We start from the raw sequence: 16700 nt of genomic DNA, 5'->3' as shown, positions 1-16700 counted from the left end.
GAGAGGCGCTGAGGGAGCGTCGGGGCATGGGCTGTGGACGGGGGAGTGTGGTTGGGCAGGGGCTTGGGAGGCTGTGGGAAGGGTCTTGGGCCAGATCAGTAGGGGATGTGGTGGCGGCCGGGGTGAAGGGATCATCATCCGATCCTCACCGTAAAACTCGGAGTCAGCAGCTCAAGAGTCAGGTCTGGGCCCCGCTAGATGCCTGGCCTCACTGCTTCTTGCCCGAGGGCCATGGGTGATGGACTCAGCTCTCTTGGAATGATCTCAAGAGCAAACCCATTTCATGGACGGTGTTGAAAGACTAAACACTCAATGAACCGGGCTTCATGGATGTTAGCTGTTACAGCTCTGCAGGTGTGGACGCCAGCGGCAGAGACGTTTTAAAGACCCCGTGACCAGAAGTGGGCAGGGAGTTCCCTCGGTGTGCGGGCGCAGCTGACTGGCTCCCTCCTGGAGCCCGGCTCCTCCCATGGACTCAGTGGCCCCAGGCCTCCACGGCACTGTCCTCCTCTGGGTCATGGCTTCCTTCTTTACCACCACTGAGTCTCCGCTTCGGATCATTTTATTTAAACAAACAGCCCTACCTCTGTCCCCCTCCTCTGAACCCTTCAGACCCCAGCATCTGACCCATCCTGGTGTTTTCAATTCCTGTTCGACTCCAGGGTTATTTTGTGCTGTGTATTTATGGCAAATCTCTTTTAAATGCTTGTTCCCTGGCTTTCTAAGCCGGATTTTAAGTTCCGTGTAGAGGATGGTTTCGTGTGGCTCCGGAGAAAAGCAGCGATGAGATTAGAAAGCCTGGGACAGATCCAGCTCAGCCCCTCCCAGTGTGAGACCTCACCCGTTGGTGCCCTCCCTTGGTGGGGTGGGGGCAGGGGTCCCCTGGCACCCTACGCTGTCAGGCCCAAGGCAGGAGGAACGTGCTACTGGAATCAGATGCCAGAAAAATGGGGATGGGGGTCATGGTTAGCTCTGGGCTGACGGCGCCCTCCCCAGTGGCCTGAGGCCGGAGCTGTGGCTGGAAGCTGCAGGGCCTGGGAGGGGCCTAGGCCCCTGGGAGGTCAGCCTCCTCTGATCTTAATGTCCAGCTCTCCCAGTAGCCAGCGTCTGACAGAACCGAAACAGTAGCTTCTCCTCGAGGCCCGGGTGCTCAGTGGCCACATTCACACCTTCCAGCAGCCTAGGGATAGGAGCTGTTCCCCTTTATACGGAGGGAGGAGCAGAAGCTTGAAAGGGTGTGTGCCTGTCTGATACCAGAGCATGGAGGCAGGTGGGGGGACTCCAAGGCCAGACACCCTGTAGAGGACAGCCGCACCCTTCCTTCCAGAATCACTGGGGTCATCTAGAGCAGGGCCTGGAGCCGCACCGGGGCCAGAGCTGGGGGCACCTTCCTGCTCTGAAGATGAGCTGGGACTGGGCCCAGCCTCCTTGGTCCTCCAGAGAGCCTCTGTCTGAGCTCTGCACCTCCCAGACGGGTGGGAGGGCTTCCCTTGTCCCCATGCTCAGCATGTGGCTTCGTGCCCCCCTCCCACCAGCTGCACCCCCTCCCTCTGGCAGATCCCCCACCTGGCAGCTGGACCCCAAGTCTGCAGGGATCTGCAGGGAGAAGATGGGGAGGCAGCAGACACCACCCTGGCCAGTGGCCCCTGGCGACAGGGCCTGTCAGCTCCTACAGGTATGCTGTCTCTGTCCATTGCCCAGATGACAAGAGGGACCTGCCTGCAACCCTCTGAGGAGAAACCCCACTGATTACTCACAGGGAAGCTGGGGAAAGGCAAGCTTGTGTGCATTCTGATAAATGAGAACATCCGTACATTGCAGAGGAGGCTGCCTGAACTTTCCCAAAGGGTGAGAGCTGGTGGACAGGACGGCTCCTAAGAGCCTGTGTGCACGCAGACACTTGTCAGCCAGGCTGGGAGGCCCAGCACAGACGACGCAGGGTGCAGCCATCAGGGCCCTGGGGCTGGTCGCTGCGTTGCCTGAGCCAAATCCATCTTGACCCTCCTGCCAGCTGTGGGGCCTCAAGCAAGTCCCTTGTCCTCTCTGTGTCAAAATGCAAAATGAGGATGACACCTGCTTCTCCTTCAGAGGACTAAATAATTAACGTACGCAGGACACGAGGGCCAGGGCCCGCCCTCTGGCTGGTCTTCTGTGCATGTTACGTACTAATGGAAGGCGCTCCGGTCCCACCCGTAAATGGAAATTTCCCTTTACAGACTTTTTACAGTGCCCAGAGCCCGTTCACATTACGGACCACGTTATTCAGTTTTTTTGCCGTCCTGTGAGGCACGTAATTTTATCTCCCTTTGGAGGGGAGTCAGTGGAGCAGGAGACATTAGCTTCCGGATCTACAGGGCACCACAGGGGTACATCACCCTGCCTGGTGCGACTCCAAGTCTGCGGCAGCCAAGGAGCCCTCCTGGGGGTGCTGCGAGGTGCACAGGGGCACAGAGGGCGAGCTGATGGGGGCAGGTGAGGACAGAGCATCTGCCCAGTGAAGGGCAAGTCACCCCGGGGCCGGTCTGCCCTCACTGGCTGTGTGATGCAGGCATGCCAGATGCCCTCTCAGTGCCTCCAACGCCCACCTTTAGTGTGGACTCCAAAGCCACCTTGTGAGGCCGTGGGAGATGCAGCGGATACTGTGTATGAAAGTGCTTTGTAAACAGAACGTGCCGGGACCCCCATGGAGGGCAGTGTCTGTGGGGCACTTGGTGGACAGCAGCTCCTGGTCCTTCACTCATGTACTCGGCGTGGAGAGCAGGCCTGGGCACTGCAGGCCTGGGTGCCCCGGGCCGTGAGCAGAGCCCAGGGGAGGCCCTGGGGCCGTGTGGATGGAGCACTCGGGGCAGAGCGGCTGGAGAGCTGCCCGCAGGACCCCGGCCGGCGGAGGAGGCCGCGGACGTCCAGGAGAGCCCACGCTCTCTGCACTGGGCCTCTCTCTGCTCCTGCAGGGACCAGTCCAGACGGCCCTTCCGCGGGAATGGGCGAGGGGAGAGTGCGTGTCAAAGGGCCCCAGAAAGGAGACAAGCAGAGGGTGGGTGCCCTGCCACAGGCCCAAGACTTTAATGTCCTGCTGCCACTGCCCAGGCCTGTTTGAATGACATCAGAAACTGCACCCAGTCGCACCCCTTGCTGGTGAGGAGAAGGGCTGTCAGCCTCCCTCCCGATCTTGGAGGTGGTTCCTGACCACCCCCACCGGCCTGCCGCCTAGCTGCTGAGACAGGGAGGCTGCAGCGGCGTGGCGGGCCGAGCCCTCCCTGGCCCCACCCTCGGCCAGGCTCGCTCTAAGCCCACGCTGGCCACGCGGCCTTCACAGCCTGCGGGGAATAAGGGTCTCCTGGGAGCCCTGAAGCTGGTCGAGGCTGCCCAGGGAGGACCCGAGGCCCAAGCGCCCCGGGGCGCTGGCCACGCCCTCTGGGGCCTCACGCCCCTTCAGAAGCTCTGCTGCTGCCACCTCCACCTCCTCTGGTTCCATCTGGCAGGCCTCGGCCAGGGCCTGGCCTGTCGCCTTGACAAAGTTAGCATCAGTTGCCAGGGTGTCCAGGCCCCCTCGAACCAGAGCCTGCCGGGAGGAGAGGAGGTCGGTGGGGTCTTCCCGGGGAGCCCTACCCCTCCCCACCCAGGCCATCACAGGGCCACCTCGGAATGGCAGCTGGTGCCATCACAGCCCCCACTCACCTCTCGGATCAGCAGGGCTGTGGCTGGAGCTGGGCACCTGGGGGTGCGGTCCTCAGTCCTATTGCCAGGCGGTGCCTCCTTGGGCAGGGACTCTGGTGTGGGGCTCCTCTCCTCAGCCACGGGAGACTCCACCCACGCCTGGTCCAAATACATGAAAGCAAAGACCCCACGGGGTTGCTAGACCCCCCTGGGATCTGGGAAGCCTCAGCTCCTCAGAGGGAGCCCCTGGCAAGATCTCCAGGAAGGGGAGGAACCAGAAGAGTCCTGTCCATCCTGCAATTGCCAGCAAATTACCCTCCTCCCTTCCTCCGTCTGGAGTTTGCTCCCAGCCTCTGTCCCGTTACCTGGCAAGGGGTGGGAGGTGCCTGCGCTCCGGGCACAGCTCTCTGGGTCCGAGGTCCCTTCAGCCTTTCCACACAGGATTTGCTGTGGGGGCCTGTGGCAGGGTGGGGGGAGGCCAAGAGGGGCTGCTGACTCCTGCCCGGGGGTCCCGGATCAAGACAGCTCCACCTGGCCAGTCTGCCCCACCCTGAGATCCTCGGGCCCTGGACAGTGGACTTGAGCTGAGGCCAACCAACCCCAGGCCGGGCAGGACTCCCCACTGCCCTCCACCCACCAAGCACCTTGGCCTGGTCTCTGTCCTTGTGGGCTGGGGAGGGCCCGAGTCTGGCCAACTGAGGCCAAGCTGGTCTCCTGTGTGAGTGTGTGTTTGAGAGTGTGTGTGTGTGTGTGTTGGGGAGCAGGACAAGCAAGCACCCCCAGCTCCTGTGAACCCCAGCGTCCTCAGGGATCTGCTGACACACAGCCAGTCTAGGACCTGCTGGGAGACTGATTGCCAGGTCATCAGCTGAAGGTCAGAGCTGAGGTGTCTGTGTGTCTGGCTATCCTTCGGGCCAGGAGGGGTGTGTGTAAGCTCTCTGGAGGGCCCAGGGAGGCCCCCTCACAGTGCACATCCCCCTCACTTCACTCAGCCACCCAGGTGACACCCTTCTTCTCTGCTGGGCCACAGGCTCCCAGCCAGGTTCCCCAAATGTACAGAGGAGCAGGGCTCCCCAGGCCTCTCTGGGAGATGGTCAGTCCCTCGGGAGCAGATGAGAGACTGACCCAGGGTCCCCCAGTGCTGGCCAAAGGCTCCTCCCCTGGCGGCAGGTGTCTCTGTCTCTCCCGGGAACTCCCCCTCGTAGTGGACACTGAAATGGAAACACGGCCGATGAGCCAGGGAGGCTGCTGGCTCTCCTGCCGCCCCTGCCCCTCTGTGAGCCCAACACCCTTTCCCCAGGGTCTAACCCATTGTTCTGGTCGTGGGGCGTCCCAGCCGCAGAGTTTGTGGTTCTGGAAGCCCCCTCGATGTCCCTAACTAGTTTGGTTCTAGGCCTTTCCGGCCTGTGGCGGTCAACGCCCTCTGCATTCTCAGGACCTACTCTCTGAGATTGTTTGGCCACAGTCGGATCACATGACAGCCCACCCCCCCAAAGAGACTGCCTGATGCTTCTGCACGTCCAGCACCCAGCACCCCGTGGCGCCCCGCAGGGCTTGCGGGCTGCGTGGGGGGGTCTCTGGCGGGAGGGGGCGCAGGCAGCGCTGACCTGGGAAGGAGCTTCTCACCTGGCCTCTGCCCTGTCCTGCCCGGTCCTGGGGGCGGGGCTCAGCCTTTCCAGGCCAGAGAACCCCAGTCACCAAGCCTCCCGTCTGGAGCAGAGCTCTGCTCCGAGCCCAGCCCACAGGACCCTCTCCCCTCACCCCGCTGGTTTTCATGGCAGTCTACAGCCCAGGGTTGGTGAGATGGGGAACCACCTGGAACCCAAACCCAAACCCAATGGCCAAACCTTAATAGTTTAGGTTTTCCTACAATGTGCCGCCTCCAAAGTCTCTCTCCTAACCTGTGTGTTCAGTTCCCAGACCTGTCGCAGACAATAGAACAACAGCTGGGCACCGAGGCCAACGCCGACCCGAGGCTGCCCCCTGCTGGCCAGAGGAGTCTCTGCAGCCCAGGCCGGCCCCTCGTATCAAGGCTCAGGCTGGGTCCCAAAGGGCGCACAGGCACACCGTCCACACTTCGGGGTCCCCGAAAAGCCTGAACCGCCAACTGCGTCTGCCTAGCCCCACCCCAGTGCCCCCACATCCCGGGCTGACAGTTACTGCCATTACCTGGAGAACGCCCAGCGGTTGCCATGGTTGCTGTTGCCACCCGTGGCGTTGGCATTGGCATTGTTGGTGTTGGCTCGAGCCAGGGGGTTGGTGCTTGGATGCTGAGGGAAGTCCTCCAAGAAGACAGGCGATTCCAGCTCCTCCATCTCTATTTCAGTGAACTGGAGGGGCCTCTGGTTGGCCATGACGTGGGGCAGGGAGTTGGTCCTTTCCAGGAAGTTGTCCACCTGGCCGAACAGACCTCCGGTCCTCTGTGGGCCAGGAGGAGGGGGGTACTGAGAGCAGAGACAGGGAAGTGCGGGGGGCTGCCACCGCGGACAGTGGGAGTGAGGCCAGAGGACAATGGACTGGGCTGTGAGGCCGGGGAAGAGACCACCCCCTTGGAGAGTTCTCAGCCTGATGGTGCAGACAGGGCACATGGAGAGAACTGCATGGGGGAGACGGGCATCCGGACGGGAAACTCGGGCGGTGAGTGAGCCCGGAACTGGGCGCCTGGAGGACTGGCTGTAGTCCCACCTCCAGAACTAACTTCTAAAACGTTGTTGGACATGTCAGGTCATCCCTCTGGGCCACCGTTTCCTCATGAATTCCAAGGAATTTAACGAGGTGGTCATTAAGGACCCTCCAGCTCGCTGGTGTCAGAAGGAACCTGAGACAGAGCTGAGGACTAAGCGGGAAGCAGTGGGGCATCTGATCAGGGAAGGTTTCTGAGGGGTGACTGTTGACTCGGGTTTGTGGGGAGGGGAGAGAGGGAGGGATGGCAGAGGAAGCGGGTGGGGCCACTGACTCCTAGTCCTGAGAGACGTTGGAGGTGGGGGTCCTCAGCCTCCACGCTGTGCGGCTGGGCTCCCGGCCTCCTCTCTGCTGCGGGTGCCCTGCGGAGACCACGGCCTGGCTCACCCGGAATATCCCTTCCTCCATCGCGGCCTCCACCATGGCTCTCTCCAGCTCCTCCTCAGCCATCAGGTCCCCTGAGATGGTGCGGCGGATCTCAGGGGCTGCCTCTTCCTCAATGGTCCGCAGCCCGGCCTGGGGATAGAGCTGGGACTCAGTGACCCCTCCCCAACTCAAGCCAGGACTGGAGGCCACACTGCTTCCCACGGCCTCCCTCGTTTCTGATCCTGGCAACCAGGGCCTCCCAAAGGCCCAGCTCCAGCCCCACGCCTTCCTGCTCATTCAGTGTCCCAGGGCTTCGCAAGGCCACCACGTCCTGCTCTGTCTGGGATAGTCCAAACCCTGATGGTCCCCAAGGTATCTTCTCTCAGCCTCACGGCGGTTCCTCACCCGCCCAGGCCTCCAGGTTGGAAACCCCTTTCACTCAGCACAGTCTTCTGGGCAGACGACCTCTTTTGCTTGCCCTTGCCATCCATTAATACCATTTTTTGAGCTGATCAAAGTTCTTATCACCAGCAACAGGACCAGTCAAAACTGGTGTCACTTGCTGGTCTGCAGTGAGAACACAGCACCCTCCTGGGACATTCCTGTCTGAGATGCATGTCCTCAGTCTGTCAGGACACATCACACAAACCCAGATGGAGGGACATCCTGGCCGGTGACCTTCCAAAGTGTCAAGGTCGTGTCAAGGAAGAACTGGGCAACCGTTCCAGGTGGAAGAGACTAAAGAGATACGGCCCCTAAATGCAATGTGTGATTACGGATCCGATCCTTCTGCTGTAAAGGACGTTTCTGGGACAATGGGTGAAACCTGCATGGGGCCTGAGGATTCCACAGCAGTAACGCATGAATTTCCTGATTTTGGTGGCTGCCTCGTGGTTATGCAGGAGGATTATGGAGGAGAATGGCCTTGTCTGCAGGAAATACACACTGAAGTGTTCTGGGTTGATGGAACACTGGGAATTACTTTCAAATGGCTCAGGGGGAAAAAAGGTTTCTGTATTATACAGGCAACTTTTAAAATGGTGAGATTGTTTCAAAGTAAAAATTAAAATGTATTTTTGAACACGTAGCCCAAATGCATATGTTTATTTTGGATGTATCAATCATGGGCATTATAAATACCTAACATAAAAAACTGAAATAAAGAACAGGTAAGCTAACGCAAAGTTGTGAGTGTCTTCGCGTACCCGGTGCTCATTTCAGGCACCTCCCCTCCCCCAGGAAACGTGCTTCCTCTGGCGATCACGGCCCTCATCCCACGCAAACCTCTCCCCAGTGTTCAAGGGAGGGGACCGTTATTTTCGATCATATCATCCGGAGATGGAAGAGCCCCTGGTTCTTCCCTTGAGGTTGAAGTGTCTTCCATGGTGGACCACCCAGAGCTGTCATCTCATTCCGCACTTGTCCCGGCCCCTCCTTCCCACTGTGCCTCCACCCTCAGCCCCAAAGGACGCAGAGAGGGAGCTGGAGGCCCGGCTCAGCGCGCACATCCGCGGGGCCCAGGTCGGGCTCACCTGGATCTGCACAGTGTCCTTCTTGGGCCGATACCCATAATACTCCTCCTGGCGCTTCATGAACTTTCGGAAGTGCTCCTGGATGAGAAACGTGGCGTAGAACTTCCCCACCGTCACCTCATCATCTGCAGAGGAGCCAACGGGGGCCGGTGGGCATCTGACGCCGGGGTCAGCGTGGGGGCCACGTGTCACCAGGCCACCCCTCCTCTGGCTGACTTGGCCACCAGGCAGGCGGTCTCCAGCTGAGGCTGGAGCAGCTGTGATGGCTGCCATAGGGTCCACCCAGGGTATCCACGGGGACCAGGCCACTCTCAGACTCCCAGAGGGCCCCCTGGAGAGGCCCTCATCCCCTCCCCGCGGCTGCCTCTGGGCTCTGGCCTCCCACAGCAGCACCCACCTCCTATTGGAGGGATGACCTGGTCCAGGAGCTTCATGCTGGTTCTCTTCCAGATCTTCTTGATGATGGCCCGCAGCTCCTCGTTGGCCTGCTCGAAGTTACCTGGGGGCGGGGAGAAGCGGAGAGGCCCCAGAGTCATACAGGCCAAGCCGCCTGCCCTGGACAAAGCCACCGGGCACTCTCACTCGGCAAACGTTGGCTGTGTTTTCTCTTCTGGCAGCTGCTGTGCTGGGCACTGGCCTTGGGGGAGGCATCACTGCCCCCGGGGCAGCCCAGCCCGTGGTCACATACTCACTCCACACAGGCCTTGGCTCCCAGTGCCCAGAGCAGTTGACTTTAGAGGCTATCCTCCCCATTCTCTGCCTCCCCAAACACTCTTTTGTCCCCCACGTCCCCTCCGGTCCACCCTGGGTACACCAGGCAGCCTCCCCACTGTGCCAACGTGGCTCCTCCCTGGCTCTCGGCCTCCTCTTCCTGACCTCCCAGGGGAGCCTTCCCTGTGGCTGTCCTGGGTGCCTGAGATGGTCCGAGCCCCTGCGGGATGGCTCTGGGCAGCTGGTCCCTGTGCAAGGGCTCTGGGGCAAAGCCAAGCCCCTCCCCTCCGACTCTTCCCCAGCTCCCACCACGTCCGACTTCCTGGCAGCCAGGGGCCTGCGGATTCAGTGGGGCCAAGTGGGAACTCCAGCAGCCGCCCCGTAGCTCCGGCCCAGACGGAACCCCGGTGCCCCCACCCCTGCGGGAACACCACCACTTCCCAGACCGGGTCAGACACAGCTGTGCGGGAGCACATCCTTGGTGACTTTCGCCCTGCAGAGCCCCGAAGGCATGAGGGTTTGGTGGCTGTGGTCCGGGTCCTGCCTCTGCTTCTCCCCTAACTCCTGTTTCCCACCTTTAGGTCTAAGAATGGCAGGATCTGCTGGAATCTCAGCCCTGAGGGCAGGGGGCTGCACCCAGAGGCCCTCACCTTCCGTCTTGATCTTGAGCGCTGTGCGGACCAGAGCGAAGAGGGTGGCATTGAAGGTGACCGTACCATCGCTGTTCAGGGGCATGTTCATGCCCACCAGCCGCTGCGGGCGTGCAGGAGAGGGGGTTTACTGACGCGCAGGGACCCCCGAGCCAGGCCGGGCATCCTCCCCCGAACTGAGGGCCAGCAGGGCAGGGGAGGGGAGGGGAGGGGAGGACGGGGTGGGGAGGTTGACCAGGACGCTCTTCATGAGGCAGGGGGAGATGAGCTGGGGACTCTCTCAGACTGTAGGTCCCAGGGAGAGGTGTGGGGACCCCACAGATGACTGCTATAAAATGCCTCATCCAATCCGGCCTCACCGACTTCCCCACCAGGACACCTGTGCCCCTGCGGTGGGCTCCCCTCGCTGGCAGCTCTGTTACCTTACATGCCACCCGGTGTGGGCAGAACTTCCCAAAGCCCAGAGGGGGCTGGATCCTTCTCAGCAGGGTCACCACATCCAGATGTTTGATTCTGCCCCTGCAGGGGGACACCCAGACTGGTCTACCTGGCAGCCACACCCAGACCTCCCTTCCTGTTCAGAGAATGGCCGAGGGGAAGAGAGCCAGGAGCCTTCCTTGGGTTTCAGTGAAGCTAATTGGGGGTTCTTGGATTGCATAAATAAAGGTAGAGGTCATGGATCAAGGGAGGTGGAAGCCCCCCTCCAGGGACTGGTGGAGAGCTTGAGACCGAGTTGGCGGTGCTGGAAAGATTAAGTGAGATAATACGGGGCATGGTTGGCACAGCACCGGACCTCTGGGAACAGTCATAGAGAGTGAAGTGACTACCTTCTTAGAAACAGTGTAAGGCAGCCGTGCTCCTCAGGGTTAAAGTGCACACGAGTGCCCAGAGGGTCAGGATACCAGCGATGCAGACTCGGAGCCAGACAGTCTGGAGTGGGGCCGGGGCTCTGCACTTTTACCAAGCTTGGACGCTTGGTCAGTTGGCCACACTGAGTGGCCGGGGCCTAGTGAGTTCCCTGCTCCTAGAAGTGTCCGTGTGTAGCTGGGTGACCATTTTCAATAAAGGGAAGGGGGCTCCTGCCCTGGGAGCTGTGGGATCCCTCCGACCCTGAGAAAGTCCAGTTCTCCGATCCCAGGCCTCGGATCATAAAGAGAGAGGAAGCCTACATGTTGTTAGAGTGGAGAATGACTCCCTGTCGGACACTCGGACGGGGTCTAGAATGAGGGCTGGACGGTTGAGGGAGGGCCCAGCACAGAGCCTGCGGACGGGACTCACTTAGCCTCCGGGTCATACTCTGCCCAGATGGCCTTGAACTCGTCCAGGTGGTGGGGACCCAGGATGGACCAGTCCCGCGTGAGGTAGTCAAAGTTGTCCATGATGACGGCCACAAAGAGGTTGATGATCTGCAGGAGGAGAGTAGGGAGGCAGGTGGGATGGGGGCGGGCGGGGGCCGTCCATGGGGCACAGGGTCCAAGCTTCTCCCTGCCTGGGCTCGGCATCCCAGCCCTCCCGGACGACCGCCACCCAACACGAGCAGCCTGTGTCACTCCGTGCTCCGGCCCTGGGGGGTCCCTGCCGGGGCTCCTGGGCTCTCCCTTCAAGTCCAGTCTCGGCCTCTGGTCTACACCCGAGAGCCGTGGGCCACCGGGCCGGCTGTGCTGCTCTCGCCGGTTCTCTGTTGTCGGGCATCCCTTTGAAATGCAAGGCTTCCTGCACGTGGACCCCTGGTGCCCAGTGAGTGGCGTCAGGGCCTGGACTGTGTCCTGTTCCTGTTTCTGTCCCTGCACTGGGCGCAGGGCCAGGCACACATCAAACATGCAAACTACCGTTTTGGTGAATATAGGAAAAAAAGGGTGAGGGAGCAAGGGCCAAGGGCTGCTGAGTGCTCTCGCCTTCGACGTGAGCAGACAGCGCCCTGAGGCTCAAAGCCGTCTGGTGCTGTTTCCAGCTGCACAGTGACCTCCTGGGGGACCTTGTTTCCAGCGTCCCAGCCTCCTCACAGAGGGCAGCCTTCTCCTCCAAGGAAGGGGGGGCGGCGAACGGCTTTACTGGAGGCCCCGGACTATTTAGGGCAGAACCTCACTACATCCTCCTGATTACTAACTGTTAACACCCCTTCCCGCAAAAGAAAAAGTAAAAAGTAAAACCTTTCAGCAACTCTTCTGGGGCATGGAAAAGCACTCAGAACACCGAGCCACACCCAGGACGACCAGGACAGGGACAGTCTAGCCGGAGCCCGGCGCTGCTGCGTCCCCGAGCCGGTCCCCGAGGGACAGCGCGCACAGGGAGGAGGGGAGGGCGCCCCGCGGCCGCTCACCAGGAAGGCGCACAGCATGTAGAAGCTGATGAAGTAGTAGTAGGCGAAGCTGGTGCCGCACGTGTGCTCCTCCCCGGGGGCGTAGTCCGACTCGGGGTCGCACAGCTTGCCGTAGCTGCAGGCCAGCAGGATCTCCTGCCACGCCTCGCCCGTGGCGCACCTGGGGGACAAGAGCTCCATGGGCCTCTCACTCCCGGCGGCCCCCCGGGAGGCGGCCGGGGTGAGCACAGGCGGGCGGTGCGGGCAGGCTGCCCCTCCAGAGTGGGGGCTCCCCCGCAGCTCTGTGTGAGCTGCCCCCCCACCACCACTCTCGGGACCCAACTGGCAGGAGCTGACTGGGGAAAGGCAGTTTCCTGGATGGAGGGGCAAGATGGGTCCAGGACTCCAGCCAATGGTGGGGAAGCAAGAGGGAAAGGGTGCTGAGCCAGGGAGGCGGGGTCAGAGGTCACTGAGGCCTCACCCTCCAGGTCGACCTATCTCCTGCCTGGGTGAGAGGAGAGGAGGGATCCACAGGACCCTGCTCAGCGCTGGCTGCCTCATTCCGGGCACAGTGCACACGAAGGCAGGGACCACGTGTGCAAAAATGACTTAGAAAGCAGCCCTGGCTGTACGGCGGGGAGCGGCGCTCCCATCGGAAAAGGACAGCAGAGCCTCGGCCCTTCCAGGTGCGGGGCCCCCACGCAGGAAGCCAGCCTGCCTCCCGCAGACTGGAGCAGAGTAAGCCAGGTCAGGAGTCAGGGGTCACAGGTCGCGGTTGGGGCGGTGGGGCCTCCTGCCTGAAGAGCAGCAGCACAGCCTGGGGGAAGGTCTGGAAGTTGTTGTTTCGGTTGATCTGGGTCCCGTCCACCATGGCGATCTTCCCAAACATCTGCAAATCCCAGAGGGCTCTGCTCCGGTACCTGGAAGCGTCTCCCAGCTGACCTCCTCCCCACCGGTGCCCCTATCTCCTCCAAACCCTCCCCAGTTCGGGCCACGTCAGACCCGAAGCCAGATAAATCAGGCTGCAGTCGACCCTTGAGGAATGCTGGGTTAGCGATGCCGACCGCCACGCAGTCGAGACCCCAGTGTAACTTTGGAGCCAGTCCTCGGGCCCTCCATATCCACGGTTCCACAGCCGTGGGTTCAACTGCGCAGCATGGTGGTGCGTATTTATGGAAAAAAGTCACATACCAGCAGACCTGCGCAGTTCAGACCCCTGTTGTTCAAGGGTCAGCTATGGGGAGTGGACCAGTTTTCCTAGCCGCAGGCTGACTTAGGGACTCAGTGTAGGGGGTGGGTGGGCTCCAGGCGAGGGTGGTCTGAGATCCCCCAGCCTCTAGTGGGGGCCTTGGAGAGCAGTCTGGCCCTGATCTGTCTGTCTGCAGGGTCCCTCCTGGGCTGCTTCCCCTAACGCCATCTCCCTCCATTTTGAGCTGAGCCCTGGTCTGCCAGGAGGTACAAGGCAGGGGCCTGGTGGGTGGAGGGTCCAGTCTGCACACTGGCTAGACCTCCCCAGTCGCCCCTCCTGCCCTCTATTCTCCGGAGATCCAGATGCCCCTCCGGCCAGGGCTCACTTGCCCCCCTCCCCGCCCCTCACCTGCATGCCGATGACAGCGTAGATGAAAAAGAGCATGACGATGAGCAGAGCCACGTAGGGCAGGGCCTGTGGGTGAGGGCAGAGCTCAGGGCACGCGCTCCACCTGCCCCGCAGCCCCGCCTCCCAGAGCTCGGCGGGGACCCCACTCCCCGGCACCACCCTGGGCAGCCCCTGCAGGCCCTCCGCCCGCACACCTGGAAGGACTTGATGAAGGTCCAGAGCAACGTGCGCACGCCCTCCGCACGGCTCAGCAGCTTGATCAGCCTCATGACGCGGAACAGGCGGAAAAAGGCGCTGGAGATGCGGGCGCTCTCGTCGGGGTCCTGCGGGGCGCAGCCCCGGGTCAGTCTGGGGCGGGGAGGAAGGGCGTGGCGGGCGGGAGGGGCAGTGTGTGCGGGACTTGTCGCGGTGGGGGGACTTTCAGCCCACCTGGTGGCCCTGCTGGGCACTCGTACTGACCCTCCCTGGGCTCAGGGCCCAGGGCTGGCTCAGCTGGAGGTGGGGTGGGCGGGGCGCCAAGCAGTGCAGTGAGGGGACGGGGATTCGGCCCCTGGGACTGGGCGGCCGGGCCCAGCTCCTGCCCTCCTGGGGCTCCTGCCTCATCTCACCTCCCCACAAGCTGCCCCTGAGCCCAGGACCCTGGCAGCTCTCCTGGCCCTTCCCCTAGTGTCCTCCCAGGGCAAAGTCTTCCAGAAGCTCAGCTCCTCTGTGGCCATCAATTCAGTGGCCACGCCCCACCCTGCCCTGCACACGGCTGTCCTAAGCCAGGAGGCCTCTGCCCATGTGCCAGCGTTAGACACCGGATGACTCTGGCCGGGGAGAGCCCCCTGCCCGGCTTCTGTGCCCCCACACGCTTGGTGCTGGTGGCCTGTCACTAAGGTTCTGTGCCATCCAGTCCTCTCTGGATGTTCCCATCAGCCAGATGCCCCGTCTCCCAGGGCTCCACGAAAGCCACTGCATCCATGCACACTCCAGCACAGAGCCCCCACCCCACCCCAACCCGGACCCTCCGGGGCCTGCTCGAGGAAGGGGCCCTGAGTGCACCCGCCCCATGCAGTCCAGCGGCCAGGCCGCGCATGCACGCTGCAGGGCAGAGCTGGCGGGCGAGCCGGGCAGGCTCATGCAGCCTGGAATTACAACGTTCCCGCAGCCGCCACCCAGGCAATACAGTCCCCCGCTGGAGGCCAGGAAAGTCTGTGGAGAGAGAGAGAGGAGGGGAAGGGAGGGAGGAGAGAGAGGAGGAGGGACACGGTGGGAGGGAGGTGAGGAGAGGCGTCAGAAAGGACAGACCACAGAAGAGTTAAAGAGAGAACAAGACAGAGAGGTGGGAGTAAAGACCCCAGGGGGCTGCAGTCAAGGTCGAGGGTGGGGGTGTGGGAACAGCGACAGGCTGGGGTCAAGGGAGCCAGAAGAGGAGGGGAGACTGGAAATGGGTGGGTCCCTTCTTGCCTCCAAGATGCAGCCCGTGTGTCTGGGGTCTATGACAGTGGGGCTGTTGCAGGGGCCGGGGGACATGGGGAAGTACCTGCTCGTGGTCACAAGGGGAGTCACACCCCATCGCCCTGAGTCCAGGGGTGCTGGCCAGCTCCCTTGTGCCGCTGAGGCCCTTATGGAGGTCCCATCCTCCAGGGGCAAGGCCCTCTGGGGGAGTCCGAGACCCCCCAGTAGATGTGTTTCTGCCCCCAACCTGGGAGCAGGACCAAGGCTTCTATCTCAGGGACCAGGCTCTTAAAGGGCAGGCGTGGGGTTTGTGGGAGCAGCTTTTTTCTCCTGTTTACTCTGAGCTTCTCCCTTGGGCCACGTGTCAGGAGAAGCCCTGGTTCTGGAGTCCTGGGAGGGCCAGTCATTGTTTTATCTTGATTACTTGTGGGGGGACTGGTTCCCACCAAGCAGCGTTCTCCAGGGCAGCTTTTACCTGGATCCCTGGTTCTCAGCCCAGGCTGCATGTCAGAATCACACAAGAGAACTTAAAAACATAGACCTTTGCTGACTCCCCAACGCTGGCCAACTAAGTCAGCTTCTCGGGGCTAGGCCTGGCTTTGCGAGGTGTAAATGCAGCCCGGGGGGTTTAATACGCAGTCAGGGATGACAAGCCGTGTTCCAGATCTGTGCTGCCCGCCTGGCACCAGCAGGCACACGTGGCTATTCGGACTACAGCGAAAATTACATAAACTTAGACATTCATCTCCTCAGCTGCACGGGCCACATTTCAAGTGACCAACAGACACACGTGGCTCGTGGCTACTGCTCTGGACCCAGCAGGACATTTGCATCACTGAAGAAAGTGCCAGCAGTCAGTGCTGCCCAAGCCTGTGCCCTGGTTTACACACAGGAACGAAAATCAGTTTTTAAATTCAAAGACTGAACATGACTTCAGCAAACATCTGCTGTCCCTAAAAATCAGATGGTGACCAACAACACCCTCCAGCCATCCTCCAGCAAAGAAACTGCTCTGATTTATCCCGGCCTCCCCAACACAGACTTCAAACTTCAAGAAGTAACTATTTATAATTTAGGCAGTGGCTGTGCTCTCAGACCCTGGGGCCTTGGGGTGCTGTTCCCCAGCAAAGCCGAGAGTAGTGGAAATGCACACACAGGCCCAGTGGGCACCCTCGTGTGTCCAGAACCCACCCTGCCTCATCGGCCCCGCCCCTCTGGATGGGCTTAGACACAGGTGGAGTTCTGTCTGTCCCCGCCTGTCCTGTGCACAGGGTGAACAGGACCCCAGGCCAGGCCTGCCCCTGACAGCCAGAAGGTGCCGCTCCTTCCGGGCTCAGCCTGTAGGAGCTGAGGGCCCCTTGCACATGGACCCAGTCCTGTACTCTGCTGCTCCCTCACCCCCTTCCTCTCCCACCCCCAAGAGGTTCAGTCCTGCGCTGGCAGAGTCTGAGGTGCTTATCGGTGGGCAGAGGGGAACCCTGACTTTGGGGCTGGGCCTCTCCTGATACCCCCTTGGGCAGACCCACTGGGGCAGGGGTCAGCCCCAGAGTCTGCCCCTCTTTATTGAAAAACACATTCTTTGAGATACGAAATGTGACTTAGCCTGAAGGAATCATGCAGTTGCAAGGTGATTATATTCACCGGAAATAGAAAAGTGAAATATTCAAAGAAGATGGCCACTAATTGTGAGGCCTGTCACTTTAACTTCCAGTGTTAATACCACCTACCAAAAAGACATGAAATAGAGCTGAAGGTTGGAAATTATA

At 61.2% G+C, this 16700-nt stretch overlaps 1 protein-coding gene across 3 annotated transcripts in view; it reads right to left on the bottom strand.

Annotated features, from left to right (window-relative positions):
- Nucleotides 1–3033: 3033 nt before the first annotated feature.
- Nucleotides 3034–16700, bottom strand: part of CACNA1S (calcium voltage-gated channel subunit alpha1 S) — a 59498-nt gene continuing 45831 nt past the window's right edge. For 2 of the 3 annotated variants that reach the window (XM_074351540.1, XM_074351543.1), the window contains 16 exons: nucleotides 14632–14688; nucleotides 13689–13817; nucleotides 13495–13560; nucleotides 12695–12786; nucleotides 11919–12078; nucleotides 10877–11004; nucleotides 10021–10117; nucleotides 9599–9701; nucleotides 8635–8736; nucleotides 8238–8362; nucleotides 6727–6855; nucleotides 5827–6077; nucleotides 4783–4868; nucleotides 4023–4114; nucleotides 3679–3816; nucleotides 3034–3562 (listed from right to left, as the gene is read on the bottom strand). In XM_074351540.1, coding sequence (XP_074207641.1) covers nucleotides 3311–3562; nucleotides 3679–3816; nucleotides 4023–4114; nucleotides 4783–4868; nucleotides 5827–6077; nucleotides 6727–6855; nucleotides 8238–8362; nucleotides 8635–8736; nucleotides 9599–9701; nucleotides 10021–10117; nucleotides 10877–11004; nucleotides 11919–12078; nucleotides 12695–12786; nucleotides 13495–13560; nucleotides 13689–13817; nucleotides 14632–14688 — 2007 coding nt within the window. In that variant the 3' untranslated portion in view covers nucleotides 3034–3310. The remainder of the gene's footprint in view (nucleotides 3563–3678; nucleotides 3817–4022; nucleotides 4115–4782; nucleotides 4869–5826; nucleotides 6078–6726; nucleotides 6856–8237; nucleotides 8363–8634; nucleotides 8737–9598; nucleotides 9702–10020; nucleotides 10118–10876; nucleotides 11005–11918; nucleotides 12079–12694; nucleotides 12787–13494; nucleotides 13561–13688; nucleotides 13818–14631; nucleotides 14689–16700) is intronic. The other variant, XM_074351542.1, reaches the window with a different exon arrangement.

This window comes from Camelus bactrianus, chromosome 23 (assembly GCF_048773025.1).
Source record: "Camelus bactrianus isolate YW-2024 breed Bactrian camel chromosome 23, ASM4877302v1, whole genome shotgun sequence".
In the NCBI taxonomy this organism is placed as follows: Eukaryota; Metazoa; Chordata; class Mammalia; order Artiodactyla; family Camelidae; genus Camelus; species Camelus bactrianus.
This window is presented reverse-complemented; position numbering and strand designations above follow the sequence as displayed.